Source organism: Heptranchias perlo, chromosome 43 (genome assembly GCF_035084215.1).
Source record: "Heptranchias perlo isolate sHepPer1 chromosome 43, sHepPer1.hap1, whole genome shotgun sequence".
Lineage (NCBI taxonomy): Eukaryota > Metazoa > Chordata > Chondrichthyes > Hexanchiformes > Hexanchidae > Heptranchias > Heptranchias perlo.
Window position 1 is genome coordinate 1,708,519 of NC_090367.1, and position 18,981 is coordinate 1,727,499.

Genomic DNA, 18,981 nt, shown 5'->3' on the forward strand with positions numbered 1-18,981 from the left:
CTGCAGCAGCACAGCAGTTCTGACTGGCCTGCCGGGTATTTCCAGCATTTGCGGTTTTCTCTCTCTAATTCACTGGCATTCTGCAGCCTTTGCTGTACCTGCCCTGGGAGTGTTTGATGGGACAGTGTAGAGGGAGCTTTACTCTGTATCTAACCCTGTACCTGCCCTGGGAGTGTTTGACGGGACAGTGTAGAGGGAGCTTTACTCTGTATCTAACCCGTGCTGTACCTGCCCTGGGAGTGTTTGATGGGACAGTGTCGAGGGAGCTTTACTCTGTATCTAACTCTGTACCTGCCCTGGGAGTGTTTGATGGGACAGTGTAGAGGGAGCTTTACTCTGTATCTAACCTGCGCTGTACCTGCCCTGGGAGTGTTTGATGGGACAGTGTAGATGGAGCTTTACTTTGCATCTAACCCTGTACCTGCTCTGGGAGTGTTTGATGGGACAGTGTCGAGGGAGCTTTACTCTGTATCTAACTCTGTACCTGCCCTGGGAGTGTTTGATGGGACAGTGTAGAGGGAGCTTTACTCTGTATCTAACCCTGTACCTGCCCTGGGAGTGTTTGATGGGACAGTGTAGAGGGAGCTTTACTCTGTATCTAACCCTGTACCTGCCCTGGGAGTGTTTGATGGGACAGTGTAGAGGGAGCTTTACTCTGTATCTAACCCTGTACCTGCCCCGGGAGTGTTTGATGGGACAGTGTAGAGGGAGCTTTAATCTGTATCTAACCCTGTACCTGCCCTGGGAGTGTTTGATGGGACAGTGTAGAGGGAGCTTTACTCTGTATCTTACCCGTGCTGTACCTGCCCTGGGAGTGTTTGATGGGACAGTGTAGAGGAAGCTTCACTCTGTATCTAACCCTGTACCTGCCCTGGGAGTGTTTGACGGAACAGTGTAGAGGGAGCTTTACTCTGTATCTAACCCGTGCTGTACCTGCCCTGGGAGTGTTTGATGGGACAGTGTAGAGGGAGCTTTACTCTGTATCTAACCCTGTACCTGCCCTGGGAGTGTTTGATGGGACAGTGTAGAGGGAGCTTTACTCTGTATCTAACCCTGTACCTGCCCCGGGAGTGTTTGATGGGACAGTGTGGAGGGAGCTTTAATCTGTATCTAACCCTGTACCTGCCCTGGGAGTGTTTGATGGGACAGTGTAGAGGGAGCTTTACTCTGTATCTAACCCGTGCTGTACCTGCCCTGGGAGTGTTTGATGGGACAGTGTCGAGGGAGCTTTACTCTGTATCTAACTCTGTACCTGCCCTGGGAGTGTTTGATGGGACAGTGTAGAGGGAGCTTTACTCTGTATCTAACCCTGTACCTGCCCTGGGAGTGTTTGATGGGACAGTGTAGAGGGAGCTTTACTCTGTATCTAACCCTGTACCTGCCCCGGGAGTGTTTGATGGGACAGTGTGGAGGGAGCTTTAATCTGTATCTAACCCTGTACCTGCCCTGGGAGTGTTTGATGGGACAGTGTAGAGGGAGCTTTACTCTGTATCTAACCCGTGCTGTACCTGCCCTGGGAGTGTTTGATGGGACAGTGTAGAGGAAGCTTCACTCTGTATCTAACCCTGTACCTGCCCTGGGAGTGTTTGACGGAACAGTGTAGAGGGAGCTTTACTCTGTATCTAACCCGTGCTGTACCTGCCCTGGGAGTGTTTGATGGGACAGTGTCGAGGGAGCTTTACTCTGTATCTAACTCTGTACCTGCCCTGGGAGTGTTTGATGGGACAGTGTAGAGGGAGCTTTACTCTGTATCTAACCTGCGCTGTACCTGCCCTGGGAGTGTTTGATGGGACAGTGTAGATGGAGCTTTACTTTGCATCTAACCCTGTACCTGCTCTGGGAGTGTTTGATGGGACAGTGTCGAGGGAGCTTTACTCTGTATCTAACTCTGTACCTGCCCTGGGAGTGTTTGATGGGACAGTGTAGAGGGAGCTTTACTCTGTATCTAACCCTGTACCTGCCCTGGGAGTGTTTGATGGGACAGTGTAGAGGGAGCTTTACTCTGTATCTAACCCTGTACCTGCCCTGGGAGTGTTTGATGGGACAGTGTAGAGGGAGCTTTACTCTGTATCTAACCCTGTACCTGCCCCGGGAGTGTTTGGTGGGACAGTGTAGAGGGAGCTTTACTCTGTATCTAACCCTGTACCTGCCCTGGGAGTGTTTGATGGGACAGTGTAGAGGGAGCTTTACTCTGTATCTAACCCTGTACCTGCCCTGGGAGTGTTTGATGGGACAGTGTAGAGGGAGCTTTACTCTGTATCTAACCCGTGCTGTACCTGCCCTGGGAGTGTTTGATGGGACAGTGTAGAGGGAGCTTTACTCTGTATCTAACCCACGTCCCACTCCCTGACATTAATGTTCCTCATGGTGATAAGTCCAAAATTCAAATAAATGTTGAGAAAAAGAGAGGTCTTACGAGAGAGAAAAGGGAGGAGAGACTTCAAAACACAACAGAGAGAAACAGAGTCCCACCTTTGGTCGTCATGATGAGTGTTCCGTCTTCCCGGCCGTACCTGCCGAAACAGAGGCTGGTCACCACGTCCTAGGACAGAGGGAGGGAGAAAACAAATCCAGGATCAGTGCCAGACGGTGCGCGGAATTCGATTGCGGGATGAAGTCTGGTGACGGTGATTCCCTGATGGAGCACCGTGTCCTACAGGGGAGAGGCTCCGGCACCAAGGAGCTGGGAATTACGCTGTGCAGTAACAGCAGGTGAAACCGTAACACTTTCGACGAGTGGAGGCAGATGCCCTCACACGCCAATCTCTCCTCCGCAGGCACAGTGGCACTGAAAGGGAGGGGGGTGACTGAAGGTCGTCTCCTGTCCCTTACTCCCATCGAGCAGCTGTGTGTGCGAACGTGAACGAGGCAAATATAACCCAAATGGAAGATTTTATCTTTAAAAATAGCTGCCAGCTGCAGGGGTGACCATCCTGATTCAAGGTCACACGATATCGAACCTGAACCGTTAGTTCTGATGAAAGCTGGTCGACCTTAAACCTTCTTGTTTTCCTCTCCACAGATGCTGCCCGACCTGCTGAGTGTTTTCCAGCATTTTCTGTTTTTAATGTCTGACCTGATTCAATATCTAGGCCAAGGTGTAGTGGTTATTTTTTTTACTGGACTGGTAACCAAGACAACGGGAGTCCAAATCTCACCCTGGGCAGTTTAATATTGGAAATTAAAAGCTGGTCTCAGTAAAAGCTGTCAGATTGTTGTAAAAACCCAACTGGTTCACTAACGTCCCTTTAGGGAAGGAAACCTGCCGTCCTTACCCCGGTCTGGGCCTATATGTGACTCCAGTCCCACATCAATGTGGTCGACTATTACCTGCTTTCTGAAGTGGCCAAGAGAGAGCCCCTCAACTATCAAACTCTGGGCAACTGAGCAATAAATGCCGGCCTTGCCAGCGACACCCACATCCCGGGAATGAATTAATATCCTTAGCAGCCGACTGCACCTCGGCTCCCAAGGGTTGTAACACGCTCCTGGCTCAGGCGGTTTCGATGCTGATGAAAGGGTTCGGAGAATCAGCGGGACCTTCTCTGCGAGACCCCTCCGCCCCCGGACCCGCGCTTGCGACGGCCTGGAGTGCCCGGCTGGACCGTACCTGAGTTCTGGTGATGTTGACGAGGTTCTTGTCACGGTACATGTGGACCTCAGAGTTGGCCAGGGCCACCAGGACCGCCTGGAAGCCTTTGCATTTGTGATCCATCAGACCCATGGTCATGATGGGAGCCGGCAGGTATACAGTCCAGAGCTTCTTACCCTGCAGGTGGAGAGGACGGCGGACAGAGTTATCAGTTGGGTGCGGGTATTAAGGGATATGGAGCTATGGCGGATAAAGAAAGAATTGCATTTACATAGAGCTTTCACAACCTCAGAATGTCCCAAAGCGTTTTACAGCCAATGAGGTACTTTTTTGAAGTGCGGTCACTGTTGTAGGAAACGTGGCAGCCAATTTGAGCACAGCAAGATCCCACAAACAGCAATGAAATAATGACCAGATAATCTGTTTTTTAGTGATGTTTGTTGAGGGATGAATACTGACCCAGGACACTGGGGAGAACTCTTCCTCCAAACAGTGGCCGTGGGATCTTTTACGCCCACCTGAGGGGACAGACGGGGCCTCGGTTTAACGTCTCATCTGAAAGTCGGCACCTCCGACAGTGCGGTGCTCCCTCAGCGCTCACCCTCCGACGCTCCCTCAGCGCTCACCCTCCGACGGTGTGGCGCTCCCTCAGCACCGACCCTCCGACAGTGCAGCGCTCCCTCAGCACTGACCCTCCGACAGTGCGGCGCTCCCTCAGCACCGACCCTCCGACGGTGCGGCGCTCCCTCAGCACCGACCCTCCGACGGTGCGGCGCTCCCTCAGCGCTCACCCTCCGACAGTGTGGCGCTCCCTCAGCACCGACCCTCCGACAGTGCAGCGCTCCCTCAGCACTGACCCTCCGACAGTGCGGCGCTCCCTCAGCACCGACCCTCCGACAGTGCAGCGCTCCCTCAGTACTGACCCTCCGACAGTGCGGCGCTCCCTCAGTACCGACCCTCCGACAGTGCGGCGCTCCCTCAGCACCGACCCTCCGACAGTGTGGCGCTCCCTCAGTACTGACCCTCCGACAGTGCAGCGCTCCCTCAGCACTGACCCTCCGACAGTGCGGCGCTCCCTCAGCACCGACCCTCCGACAGTGCAGCGCTCCCTCAGCACTGACCCTCCGACGGTGCGGCGCTCCCTCAGCACCGACCCTCCGACAGTGCAGCGCTCCCTCAGCACTGACCCTCCGACAGTGCAGCACTGGGATTGTGAGCAATAGCACAGGAAAGTTCAAAGTGATTAAAATCTGCCGCTCGGGCTCTTCCCATCTTCTGATGGGACTCAAATAAAAGTAACTTGCATCCCACTTACGTTTTCTGCAGCGCACCTCATCTCATGCAAAGAGAAGTCTCAACAGCTTTTGCAGGGAGGGGGAGAATCGCAGAGGAAGGCAAGCAGGATGGCAGAATGGAAAACGGAAAAGGTTGTCAGAAGGGAGTGGAAGCACAAAGAGAGGAGAGGCTGGAATACAAAGGGATGGAAATTATGTTACAGTTTATATAAAGCTCTGGTCAGACCCCATCTCGAGAGACTGGGTTCAGTTCAGGGCCCCGCACCTCAGGAAGGAGAGATTAAGCTTGGAGGGGGCGCAGCGCAGATTCACCAGAATGATAATGGGGGCTGAAAGGGTTAAATTACGAGGACAGGTTGCAGAGACTGGGCTTGTATTCCCCTCGAGTCTAGAAGATTAAGGGGTGATCTAATCGAGGGGTTTAAGATGATTAAAGGATTCGATAGGGTCGATAGAGAGAAACTATTTCCTCTGGTGGGGGGGGAGTCCAGAACAAGGGGGGCAGAACCTTAAAATTAGAGCCAGGCCGTTCAGGGGTGATGTCAGGAAGCACTTCTTCACACAAAGGGGAGTGGGAATCTGGAACTCTCTCCCCCCAAAAAACTGGAGGTCAATTGAAAATTTCAAAACTGAGATTGATAGATTTTTGTCGGGTGAGGGTGTTAAAGGTTACGGAACCAAGGTGGGTAAATGGAGTTAAGATATAGATCGGCCATGATCTGATTGAATGGTGGAGCAGGCTCGAGGGGCTGAATGGCCTCCTCCTGCTCCTATGTTCCCTCGCACGGAACAACATTAGATGTGGATTAACTGAAAGACTTATCGAGTTAAAGGTCTCGAAATCGGACGGTGGAGGAGCCCACTATGTCACCTGTTCCCTTTGCGTGAAAGACAAGAGACAAGGGCTCGGTTATTCAGAGCGGGGTCCCTACCTTCTGAGTGTATGAATGCAGCGTCTCTTTCCCACAGCCGACCACTATGTTTTTGTTAACTCGCACCAGCCCCACAGGCTGGGAGTTCAGCTCGATGCAGTGCTTGGGCCGTTTCGAATCTCTGTAAAGGCACACGTTGCAATTAGATCCATTGCCCTGAGGGAGCAGAGGCTAGGGGCAGGAAAGATAACAAAAGACAAAACTCACATCACATCTCGTGCACCAGCTAACAACAACCTGCATTTATATAGCGCCTTTAACGTAGTAAAACGTCCCCAGGCCGCTTCACAGGGGCGTAAATCAGACACCGAGCCACATGAGCAGATATTAGGACAGGTGACCAAAAGCTCGGTCAAAGAGGGAGGTTTTAAGGAGCGTCTTAAAGGAGGAGAGAGAGGGGGAGAGGTTTAGGGAGGGAATTCCAGAGCTTAGAGCCCGGGCAGCTGAAGGCACGGCCGCCAACGGTGAGATGACTAAAATCGACCAGAAGTGTTCCCGAACACCCAGCGGGAATTTTCGTGCCTACCTGCGGATAATGTAGATATTTCCATTCCGGCAGGCGACGGTGATCCTGAACTCCACATCAAACTGGCCGGTGACATCCACGAACACCGGGACGCTCGGAAGGCTCATCTGGCAGAGACAGTCGGAATTATTAACGGACAGACTCCGACTATTCCGATGCTCTCCTGGCCGGCCTCCCACCTTCCACCCTTCGTAAAGTCCAGCTCGTCCAAAGCTCTGCCCATCCCCCCCCCGCCCGGATCCTAACTCGCATCGAGTCCCGTTCAGCAATCACCCCCTGTGCTCGCTGACCTACACTGGCTCCCGGTCGGCAACGCCTCGATTTTTTGAAGTGTAGTCACTGTTGTAATGTAGGAAACGCGGCAGCCGATTTGCGCACAGCAAGATCCCATAAACAGCAATGTGATAATGACCAGATCATCTGTTTTTTTTAGTGATGTTGGTTGAAGGATAAATATTGGCCCCAGGACACCGGGGAGAACTCCCCCTGCTCTTTTTCCAATAGTGGCCGTGGGATCTTTTACATCCACCCTGAGAGGGGCAGACGGGGCCTCGGTTTAACGTCTCATCCGAAAGACGGCACCTCCGACAGTGCAGCACTCCCTCAGTACTGACCCTCCGACAGTGCGGCACTCCCTCAGTACTGACCCTCCGACAGTGCGGCGCTCCCTCAGTACTGACCCTCCGACAGGGTGGCGCTCCCTCAGTACTGACCCTCCGACAGTGCGGCACTCCCTCAGTACTGACCCTCCGACAGTGCGGCACTCCCTCAGTACTGACCTTCCGACAGTGCGGAGCTCCCTCAGTACTGCCCCTCCGACAGTGCGGCACTCCCTCAGTACTGACCTTCCGACAGTGCGGAGCTCCCTCAGTACTGACCCTCCGACAGTGCGGCGCTCCCTCAGTACTGACCCTCCGACAGTGCAGCGCTCCCTCAGTACTGACCCTCTGACAGTGCAGCACTCCCTCAGTACTGACCCTCCGACAGTGCAGCGCTCCCTCAGTACTGACCCTCCGACAGTGCAGCACTCCCTCAGTACTGACCCTCTAACAGTGCAGCACTCCCTCAGTACTGACCCTCCGACAGTGCGGCGCTCCCTCAGTACTGACCCTTCGACAGTGCAGCGCTCCCTCAGTACTGACCCTCTAACAGTGCAGCACTCCCTCAGTACTGACCCTCCGACAGTGCGGCGCTCCCTCAGTACTGACCCTTCGACAGTGCAGCGCTCCCTCAGTACTGACCCTCCGACAGTGCAGCACTCCCTCAGTACTAGCACCGGAGGAGTGTCGGCCTGGATTACGGGGCTCGAGTCTCTGGAATGGGGGCTCGACCCCACGACCTTCTGATTCAGAGGCGAGAGGGAGAGACTCGCTGAGCCACGGTTGACACTGTAATAATTGGTCCTATACACCGCAGGTGGAAGGTTGGAGAGGGTTTTCACAGTAACCTCTGCCCTTAGAAGAGTGATGTCCTTGAACTACAGTCTAGCCTATGGTGTTCTATACAATATCGACATGTGGAGTTGAGGGAAGCAGATATTTTATTCAGTCTTTCAGCAAGTTTTTCCTTTCAGTCAGCAGCAAGCAGGTGTCACTTAGACCAGAGATCGTATCTCCTGGCGTAGTTAAGATGACATGGTGCCACATGATCTGGCCAGCAATGGTGTCCGCTTTCAGATTGCTGCACGTTACAGGGGAGCAGCTTCAGATACCGTTGAAAAATGAGACGCACAGAGAGCAATCTCAGTGCTGTAACCTCATCGCAGGGATCGGGCGGCGCTTGGGAATTCCAAGGTTACGACACGATCCCGACCACTTCTTTAAGACTACTAGCAGAGACCCCGTGGCATTGCTCACGGCGAGTCAGAGAACAACAACACGCTTTTAACGTGGTTTGAGTGTCAGCCGTGTCTCAGTGGGTCTCTCTCTCTCTCTCGCCTCCGAGTCAGAAGGTCGTGGGTTCGAGCCCCCACTCCAGAGACTTGAGCACAAAATCCAGGCCGACACTCCCAGTGCCTTACCGAGGGAGTGCTGCACTGTCGGAGGCTCTGCAGCATCACCACTGGTGGGAGAGTGTAATTACAGTGTGACAAGTTTACATAGGCAGCTCCCACTGTGAACATGGGCAGAGGGATTTATAATGGAAGTGCAAAAATAAGAACAGAATGCACGACTTCAAAATGGGGTCTGGATTACATCTGCATGCCATGATCCAGTCATTCCCCGCCCTCTAACCCTGCTCACCTGAAGCCCACACTCCCTATGTGCAATGCCAGACAGGTCAGCCAGTATTTGTATATAACCTGTCTGTTCTATATATATTTCTGTTAACTGTCTGATCTCCAGTGACGTTCTGATAGGCAGTCGGGTTTGGAGCACAATTGTAAATTTAGTTGCCGAGGAAGATGTGTGCTTAACTTTGCCCGTCCCTTTAAGACCATAACATGTACTCCCTTATAAGGAAGGGGTCTAAATAAAGTCACGGCTAAGGCCATTGGAGGTTAATTACTACTTCCTAACGGTGTCATTTTTAGCTCGTGTCTCCTGATATTTGAACACTTCTCCTGGATCACTGCAGTCATAACCTTGAGACCTTCAATTGGATTAGCTCCTCTATTCTAAGGGACAGAATCCCACATTCCTCAAGCCTTCCCTTGCCCCTAGGTCGACAATCCCCAAACACTCCTGGACTACCTTAGCCTGGATGGTGAACGCCTCGGGATCCAGGATGCAGACCTCCATGTTCTCTGTGCCAATCACCAGGCAGCCGACGGCGTCCTCGTCCGCCATGTTCTTCTTCAGCGTGGCCATGCACGTGATCACCGTCTGCAATTGACCGGGAGGGGAGAAGTGACGGACCAGCTTCTCGCCTTGGTGCCCTTCAGCTTCCTGGAACACACCGCACCCCGTTCTGGAGCCGCGCGCGGACACACCCACACACAACGCATTTGGAGATGGGGCGCCAGGTGGGGAGGTCCATTAAAGCAGAATATCCAACCTCAGTAATAGACGGAGAGCTGGCTTTAATCCCACAGTCTGCGACTCCTCTCCCCTGCCCCCCCACCATCGCCTCCAAGCTGAAAGAACACTTGTAAGAACAAATCTCAAAAGGAAAAAGAAGTAAAAGTGAGTTTCTCTCCATTCACCCCCCTCATAGGCTGAGGCGGCTTTAGAGAGCGTCAGCAAGCTATTTGACCATGGTGGGGGAGGAGGATTATCACAGCTGAGCCCAATCCCATTCTTACACGATGCCCACATGTGCACTTTCAATCAGAGGGTCCGGTAAGCAGCCATCTGAACCAGGCAACCTTCCCACACGATATGGCTCGGGACCACATCAGACCTGTCATTTACTGGCTGAGCTTTCAGGGGGAAGCTTTGATTAATTGCAGGCACATTTAGTTAAACAATCCCAAACAGGACAGGTTATCGCTCCTGGCTTCCAGCGTCTACATATTGCGAAGCAGTAGAGTCGTGTAATGTTGGAACATGAGTTTTGAAGGACGGGCATAATGTGTCCATCCCATTTACAGAGATCAGCCTCACCTACCCCCCCAATATCCCTCAGCCCCACCTTCCCCCCCATCTCCCTCAGCCCCACCCACCCCCCCAATATCCCTCAGCCCCACCTACCCCCCCATCTCCCTCAGCCCCACCTACCCCCCCATCTCCCTCAGCCCCACCTACCCCCCATATCCCTCAGCCCCACCTACCGCCCCCCATATCCCTCAGCCCCACCCATCCCCCATATCCCTCAGCCCCACCTACCCCCCCATCTCCCTCAGCCCCACCTATCCCCCCATCTCTCTCAGCCCCACCTACCGCCCCCATATCGCTCAGCCCCACCTACCGCCCCCCATATCCCTCAGCCCTCGACCCCACCTACCCACCACAATCCTCAGCCCCACCTACCCATCATATCCCTCAGCCCTCGACCCCACCTACCCACCGTATCCCACCTTCTCCCCATATCCCTCAATCCCAATATCCCTCAGATCCTCCCACCCGTCCTTCTCACCATTTAACCCACGGATCTATCGAGATGGGTTGGGAGAGGGTGGGGAATGATAGGTCATGTTGCGTCTGGCAGGTGGAAGGTTGCACAGACAGTACCTGGCGTTTGATGGGCTGCAGTTTGTAGAGATTGACGAACGCGTCCATCTCCTGAGGCTCCAACATGAGGTACCTGATTGAGAAGATAAGAGGGTGAGATTTCCCACTGCACTTCCCCCTCAGTGAACTTCCTCCCCCCCCCCCCCACATCAATGTGGATCGGTTTGTACACTCTACATTTCCAAGTCAGCTGGAGAAAGTTAATAAGATCTGTGGCCAGACAGCTGAGCACTCCCCCCTGATGGTGGGGAGAATCTCACACATCACATGTGAGCCTGTATAGTGAGGATCGGAAAGCTACTCATTACAAAAGACTTGCATTTATATAATGCCCCTCACGACCTCAGGACGTCCCAAAGCGTTTTACAGCCAATTAGGTATTTTTTGAAGTGTAGTCACTGTTGCAGGAAATGCAGCAGCCAAATTGCGCACAGCAAGATCCCACAAACAGCAATGTGATAATGACCAGATAATCTGGTTTTTTTTAAGTGATGTTGGTTGAGGGATAAACATTGGCCCCAGGACACCGGGGAGAACTCCCCCCTGCTCTTCTTCCAATCGTGGCCGTGGGATCTTTTACATCCACCTTGGTTTAACGTCTCATCCGAAAGACGGCACCTCCGACAGTGCAGCACTCCCTCAGTACTGGCACTGGAGTGTCGGCCTGGATTATGGGCTCGAACCCACGTCCTTCTGACTCAGAGGCGAGAGAGAGAGAGAGAGACACCCCCACTAGGACACAGAGGCTGTCAATAGCAACAAGAGTCAATTTGCCCTCCAACTCCATCTCTCCCTTTACCTCACCGCACCATATAAAGGATCATGCTCGAAATTACTATTATTTTTGTGAATCAAATCCACACTAAGGTCCACTAAAGTGGCATAGAAACATAGAAAATAGGAGCAAGAGTAGGCCATTCGGCCCTTTGGGCCCTGCTCCGCCATTCAAAATGATCATGGCTGATCGTCTAACTCAGTACCCTGTTCCCGCTTTTTCCCCATATCCCTTGATCCCTTTAGCATTAAGAAATATATCTATCTCCTTCTTGAATACATCTAATGACTTGGCCTCCACTGCCTTCTGTGGTAGAGAATTCCACAGGTTCACCACCCTCTGAGTGAAGACATTTCTCCTCATCTCGGTTCTAAATGGCATACCCCGTATCCTGAGACTGTGACTCCTGGTTCTGGACTCCCCCAGCCATAGGGGAACATCCTCCCTGCATCTAGTCTGTCTAGTCCTGTTAGAATTTTATACGTTTCGATGAGATCACCTCTCATTCTTCTAAATTCTAGTGAATATAGGCCGAGTCGACCCAATCTCTCCTCATACGTCAGTCCTGCCATCTCAGGAATCAGTCTGGTAAACCTTCATTGCACTCCCTCCATGGCAAGGACATCCTTCCTCAGATAAGGAGACCAAAACTGCACACAATACTCCAGGTGTGGTCTCACCAAGGCCCTGTATAACTGCAGAAAGACATCCCTGCTCCTGTACTCAAATCCGCGTGCAATGAAGGCCAACATACCATTCGCCTTCCTAACTGCTTGCTGCACCTGAATGCTCGCTTTCAGCGACTGGTGTACAAGGACAGCCAGGTCTCTTTGCACCTCCCCTTTTCCCAATCTATCACCATTCAGATGATAATCTGCCCTTCTGTTTTTACAACCAAAGTGGATAACCTCACACTTATCCATGTTATACTGCATCTGCCATGTTCTTGCCCACTCACCCAACTTGTCTAAATCACATTGGAGCCTCTTTGCATCCTCCTCACAGCTCACATTCCACCCCAGCTTTGTGTCGTCTGCAAACTTGGAAATGTTACATTTAGTTCTCTCATCCAAATCATTGGTATATATATTGTGAATAGCTGGGGCCCAAGCACTGATCCCTGCGGTACCCCACTAGTCACTGCCTGGCAGCTTGTGAGACTAGTAAAACTCTGGGTCATCTTACCTTAAGGATCTCACAGACAGTGGCACTTCACTCTTGTCCCTGTGGAATAAACAGTGAGAGGAGAGTCATTGGTCTGGGGTCCCTGAAGTTAACTCTAGCACAAAAACTCAGGGGGGAAACCTGGTGGGCAGAGGGACTGAAGGGAAATTGTACAATAAAAGCAGAAGGTGCTAGGGAGTTTGTCAGCGTCGGTAAGAGATAAGACAGGTGAACATTTCCACTAAAAGCTTTGTCAAAACAGCTGGGGGGCAGGACTTTGTAGTCCGATTCTGTCCTTACCCGACATTCGGACGGGCGTAGATTCAGTAGGGGTCTCTGATCAGAAGCCCCCCCCCCCCCCACCAGGGGGCCTCCCTGGCCTGCATGGTAGGGCTACTCTCTGGGGAGGCTTCACCATTGGCTCGGCCTCGGATGAGGGTTACGAGCAGCCGCTGCCGGTAGCACTTCTGAAACAAGGGCAGCCTCGAGTGCACGAGAAGGGTCTGCCGCAACTCCCCCTCAACAGACCTCCATTAACCCCCACCCCGCCCCGACAACTTCCCCGCACATCTGAAACGCAGACACAAACCCCATGTGCCCTTCCCCGTGATCTAACAGTTTATGCACCCTCACAGTGACACGTTCTGCAAAGAGCTATCTTACCGGAGACTCTCCAGCATCTCTCTGAGCGTCAAGTGGTCAATTTTATCCTGAAATGGAAAGTAAATTAAGTTAGCTTGATAAACACAGCAACTGCAAGGCAGAACCTTAATAAAATTACAGGCAATGTATTGCATGTCTATTTCTCATACATACATTAATGTAAATTAGTGCGTGTGACAATGTTGGGGCTTTGGTTTATCTAGGCTCAGAACTGGACGTCCATCTTCCTCTATACCCATCAGAAAAAAAGAACTTGCATTTCTATAGCAGCTTTCACAACCTCAGGACGCCCCAAAGTGCACAGCAAGGCTCAGTGGGCAGCACTCTCACCTTCTGAATCAGAAAGTTGTGGGTTCAAGTCCCACTCCAGAGATTTGAGCACAAGATCTCGGCTGACACTCCCAGTGCAGTTCCGAGGGGCCAATATTTATCCCTCAACCAACATTACTAAAAAACAGATTATCTGGTCATCATCAGGTTGCTGTTTGTGGGATCTTGCTGTGCGTGAATTGGCTGCCGCGTTTCCTACATTACAACAGTGACCACACTTCAAAAAGTACTCACTTGGCTGTAAAGCACTTTGGGACGTCCTGAGGACGTGAAAGGCCCTGTAGAAATGGGAGTTCTTTCTCTCTATTGCCCGTTCCATTGGGACTGAGTGAAAGGGGACGCGGATAACGATAAGTCGAGCCGTTATTTCAGCGGTCCTTACCTCCTTGACCTGGTTCCACACATCCTGTTCCAGCGAGTTCACATCTAGAGGGGGCAGGGTAAACTTGAAGTAGGGCCGCAGGTTCTTGTAGATGTAGATGTACGGTCCAGACGCCACAGCCACTGCCGGGGTCCTGGGCTCGTTGGTGTCCATGAGGAACGCGACCACTCCGGTCGGCAGGTCGATGAGCGTGTTGTTAGACAGCATGTTGGTCCCCTTGTACACCTTCAGCGTCATGTTGTACAGTCCCGTGCCCAGATCCCCGACAACCAGCTACACAAACAGCAAAGTGTGATTAGCGCAGTGCGGTTATAGCAACAGGAGGGAGGCCATTCAGCCCCTCGAGCCTGTCACATAGGAAATAGGAGGGAGGCCATTCAGCCCCTCGAGCCTGTTACATAGGAACAGGGGGGAGGCCATTCAGCCCCTCGAGCCTGTTACATAGGAACAGGGGGGAGGCCATTCAGCCCCTCGAGCCTGTTACATAGGAACAGGGGGGAGGCCATTCAGCCCCTCGAGCCTGTTACATAGGAACAGGATGGAGGCCATTCAGCCCCTCGAGCCTGTTACATGGAAACAGGAGGAGGCCATTCAGCCCCTTGAGCCTGTTCTGCCATTCAATCAGATCATGTCTGATCTGTAGTTTAACTTCATCTACCCATCTTGGTTCTGCAACCCTTAATACCCTAACTCATCAAAAATCTATCAATCTCAGTTTTGAAGTTTCCAACTGACCCCCAGCCTCAACAGCTTTTTGGGGAAAGAGTTTTCCAGATTCCCACTCCCCTTTGTGTGAAGAAATGCTTCCTGATTTCATTCCTGGCTCTAATTTTAAGGTTCTGCCCCCCTTGTTCTGGACTCCCCCCACCAGAGGAAATAGTTTCTCTCTATCTACCCTATCAAATCCTTTAATCATCTTAAACCCCTCGATTAGATCACCCCTTAATCTTCTAGACTCGAGGGAATACAAGCCCAGTCTCTGCAACCTGTCCTCGTAATTTAACCCTTTTGGCCCCGGTATCAATTTGTTCTGCTGTAGCCTCTTGATGGGGGACGGTTCCAAGGGTGTGCCGCCTTCTAGTACCTCACCCATGTGCCAGCCCAGACCACGGACTGTCGGGCGACACGAGATATCAGCAGGTTGTGGCTTTTTCTCTTCGTAGCCAGTCACTGACCTGGGGAACCAGTTGTCGCCTCGTGCGGTGGTCGTGGAACTGCTGCAAACGTTCAAAAAGGAGCTGCACAGATTCCCAGAGGAGGGGCCGAGTGCAGGAGAGTAGGTGGGGATGTCGGGTCATCGTCACCTCCTGGAACTCCTTTTTCGATCACCTTCTCAGGTGAGAGAGGAATTCTCCAGAATTCTTTTCCCCTGAATTGGCCTAGGGATTTTTTTTTTGTTTTTGCCTCTCCCAGGAGATTACAAGGCTGCTGGGTGGGTGGGGAGTACTGGGGGGGGAGGGGAGTGCTGGGGGGGGAGGGGAGTGCTGGGGGGGGTGTGCCTCGTTGCACCAAGGCTGTGACCAGGAGTAGGAATGTGCCCCTCGCTAGCCCAGGAGGTGCCCATTCCAATCAGCGCTCACTCCCCTACTGCTGCACAATTGAGGTTGGCTTATTCAGCACAGACCGGGGATCAGATGCAGGACTTTCCTGATCTGTAGGACTGAGCACACGACAGTTTTATGTTGTCTGATGGCTCTGTCTTTGTTGCGTATTGTGTAACAAAGATTACAGGCTTGCACTTAATCCTGACCAGAGCAGACAAGTGGTGCAGCCACTCACTGTACCAGTGAGGAGGGCCACTGTCCAGTAGCAGGGCACAGGTTGGCTGCTCCCGGTATTCCTCAGGGAGCACGTTCCCAATCCCAGACAGGTCAGGGCGATGGCATGAAGCAGTTTTTCCTGGGGAAGTTGGGGGGGGGAGGGGCGAGAGGCGGGGAAGAGCGGTGGAACAGTAACCCAAAGGGGAATCAGCCCAGATGGCTCCTGTACAACCTCCCAACGGACACAATTACAGAGAGTGTCCGAGGAATGAGAACCATGTCTGGGTGGTTGGTTGGACCTTACAGGGCCCAGTCTGAGAGGAACCCCCTCTTCAGTCTGTTGGTGGTTAGGAATCTAGGTGAAATAAATTCCAAAACCAGGGAGTCATAAATCCCTCTATTAAATCTCCCCTTACCCTTCTCTGCTCATAGAAGAGAATTTAGTAAAAGCATCAGGGAGTGGGGGCAGAAACTAACAAAGTGAGAACGATTACATCAGTTGCAGAGGATTGCGTCTCAATGCAAAGCTTCCATTACCTTATTCTCGCCATCTCCTTGGAGGTCTGCCAGAGCTGTAAAGGGAAGAGGGGACCTGTTACTGCATTGCCTGGGGTTTACATCTCAATCTACTACTAAAGTCCTGTTGGAGAAATGATTGTAGAGGGGGGAGTGAGGAGTAGATCCAAAATGCCATCTTGTTTTTAATTGTTCCTAGTGTGTATATATATATATATATATACACACTATGTATATATATATACACACACAAGATGGGAAGAGACTCTTCAGAAACTGAGCCATCTAGTGGTCAGCGCTTGTAACCACATTGTGACTGATTACATAGCAAATTACAATGGGAAATGTTGACAGAAAGTCTGGCCTCTTGCACATCCCCGATTTCCTTTGTCCCACCATTGGCGGCTGTTCCTTCAACTGTCTAGGTTGCTCTGGAATTCCCTCCCTAAACCTCACTGCCTCTCTCGCCTCCTTAAAACCTGCCTCTTTGACCACCTGTCCTTACGTGGCTCGGTGTCAAATTTTACCTGATAACGCTCCTTCACCCAGCCAATGGTGGGGTGAAGGGGGTGGGGGATGCACAAGAGGCCTGAGTTAAAGGAACATAGTGTTCTCTGGGTGGGGGGGGGGGTTGTAGGGCTGGAGGAGGTTACAGAGATAGGGAAGGGTGGGGGGCGAGACCATGGAGGGATTTGAGCAAGAGGACGAGAATTTTTAAATTCGAGGTGTTCCCGGACCAGGAGCCAATGTAGGTCAGCGAGCACAGGGGGTGATGGGTGAACGGGACTTGACACCAGTTGGGATACGGGGGCAGTAAATGCGACTGTTGAGCAGAGGAGGCAGACTTACCCACACAGGAGGAGAAGGTGTAGAGATTAGCGACGGGGTCATAATGAGCATCCAACCACTTTGCATTGGCTTCACTGCTGGGAATGAAATGAGATGATTGTCATTTGCCTGTCACTGTTAATAAAAAGCCACATTAAATATAATAACACAAAGTAAAAAGTGGGGGGGAAAAGGAACCACAAGTACACCCACTAAACTCGTGAAATAAATCCTCCACAGGGCAACGAGGCACACCCAGTCCGATCAGCTCCGAGGGGATTTGTGGTCAGTTACAGTGTTTAAATAATGGGTGATCTCTGTGGCACTCCCCATAGTTGTAGAAAAAGTCTCTCCCTGTAACTAGCCTGCTCCTCCTTTCCCACTCTAATTCCATCTCTCCACTCTCTCTGTCCGTTTGTCTTCCACCTTCTCTCCTTTTCAAGCTGTCAGACACTTTTGCTCAGACATTTGTTTGTCTCCAACTGCTCTCTTTCTTTCTCACTCTGAGTGTCTCCTTCGTCTGTCTCATGCTCTCTGTCTGTCTCGCTCTCTCTCTCTGTCTCTGTCTGTCTCGCGCGCTCTCTCTCTGTCTGTCTCCGCGCGCTCTCTCTCTCTCTGTCTGTCTGTCTCGCGCTTCTCTCTCTGTCTGTCTCGCGCTCTCTCTCTGTCTGTCTCGCGCTCTCGTCTCTGTCTGTCTCGCGCGCTCTCTCTGTCTGTCTCGCGCTCTCTCTCTCTGTCTGTCTCGCGCGCTCTCTCTCTGTCTGTCTCTCGCGCGCCTCTCTCTCTGTCTGTCTGTCTGTCGCTCTCTTTCTCTGTGTCTGTCTCGCTCTCTCTGTCTGTCTGTCTCGCTCTCTTCTCCTCTCTCTCTGTCTCTGTCTCGCTCTCTCTGTCTCGCTCTCTCTCTCTGTCTGTCTCGCTCTCTCTCTCTCACTCTCCGATGCGCACTCTGTCTGTCTCACGCGTGCCCTGTCTGTCTCTCACATACGGTTCCTTTACTCAATTTGTGTCTTTCACTATTTTTTTTTGGTTTAAAAGCCCAGGCCCACACTATTGGGTGATAAACAACACGGACAAGGAAAGGCAAGAGGGAGGGGAGTCTGAAGTCAGTGGGGAGTGAGTTTGGGACTAGGATGGAGTGGGGCCCTAAGATGCATTCACTTTCTGGGCAAAATGGCGTCTCCTGTTCACGTCATGATGGATCCAGAGCCAAGGCTATGCCCAGTACTAGGCAACATTCAGAAACCACTGTAAAATGCACGAGTGAGAGAGAAACTGATAGGGGCAGGTGTGCGGGGAAAGGTAGTGACGGGGGAGCATACGGGACAGGATCCGAGGATCAGTGCTATTTAATAACACTGACCTTTCACCTCTCCGGCCTGGATTCACACAGGCCCTCTGCCGACTCGAAGAGTCTAATATGAAATAAGCTTGGAGCAGTAGAGGCAGGGATTAAGATATTCCTGGGAATACTCGACTCAAAGACACCAGGAGCAAAATGTAAAATCAAAAAAAAAAATGGCTGATAATTCTTTAAACTCTATTAATATCTAACGTTTATTGTTTTAAAGAATAGCGAACAGTGTCAGAAACAGAATCGAATACATCATTTCCTCGAGGCCATGCGGGTAAGACTCCCATTTCTACAGGGCCTTTCACCACCTCAGGATGTCCCAAAGTGCTTTACAGTCAATGAAGTACTTTTTTTTTTTGAAGTGCGGTCATTGTTGTAATGTCGGAAACGCAGCAGCCAATTTGTGCACAGCAAGATCCCACAAACAGCAATGTGATAAATGAGCAGATCATCTGGTTTTTTTTTTAAAAAGTGATGTTGGCTGAGGGATAAACATTGGCCCCAGGACACCAGAGAGAGAACTCCTCTGCTCTTCTTCGAAATAGTGGGCCGCGGGGATCTTTTACGTCCGTCTGAGAGGGCAGACGGGGTTTAACGTCTCATCCGAAAGACGGCCCCTCCGACAGTGCGAAGCGTCGGCCTTATTTTGTGCTCCCGTCTCTGGAGTGGGGGCTCGAACCCCGACCTTGAGACTCAGAGGCGAGAGAGAGGGACACCCACAGAGCAATAAATCATCCAGACCAGAAGGTCCCAGA

The 18,981-nt window shown here is 51.9% G+C and overlaps 1 protein-coding gene across 2 annotated transcripts in view; it reads right to left on the reverse strand.

Moving 5' to 3' along the window:
* bbs1 (Bardet-Biedl syndrome 1) overlaps positions 1-18,981 on the reverse strand; it is a 41,213-nt gene that overhangs the window by 21,717 nt on the left and 515 nt on the right. Inside the window, exons 2-12 of one of the 2 annotated variants that reach the window (XM_067975565.1) lie at positions 16,897-16,973; positions 16,069-16,103; positions 13,772-14,044; positions 13,060-13,106; positions 12,418-12,456; positions 10,458-10,530; positions 9,039-9,170; positions 6,346-6,452; positions 5,820-5,940; positions 3,611-3,769; positions 2,473-2,542 (exon numbers count right to left, since the gene is read on the reverse strand). In XM_067975565.1, coding sequence (XP_067831666.1) covers positions 2,473-2,542; positions 3,611-3,769; positions 5,820-5,940; positions 6,346-6,452; positions 9,039-9,170; positions 10,458-10,530; positions 12,418-12,456; positions 13,060-13,106; positions 13,772-14,044; positions 16,069-16,103; positions 16,897-16,973 — 1,133 coding nt within the window. The remainder of the gene's footprint in view (positions 1-2,472; positions 2,543-3,610; positions 3,770-5,819; positions 5,941-6,345; positions 6,453-9,038; positions 9,171-10,457; positions 10,531-12,417; positions 12,457-13,059; positions 13,107-13,771; positions 14,045-16,068; positions 16,104-16,896; positions 16,974-18,981) is intronic. The other variant, XM_067975566.1, reaches the window with a different exon arrangement.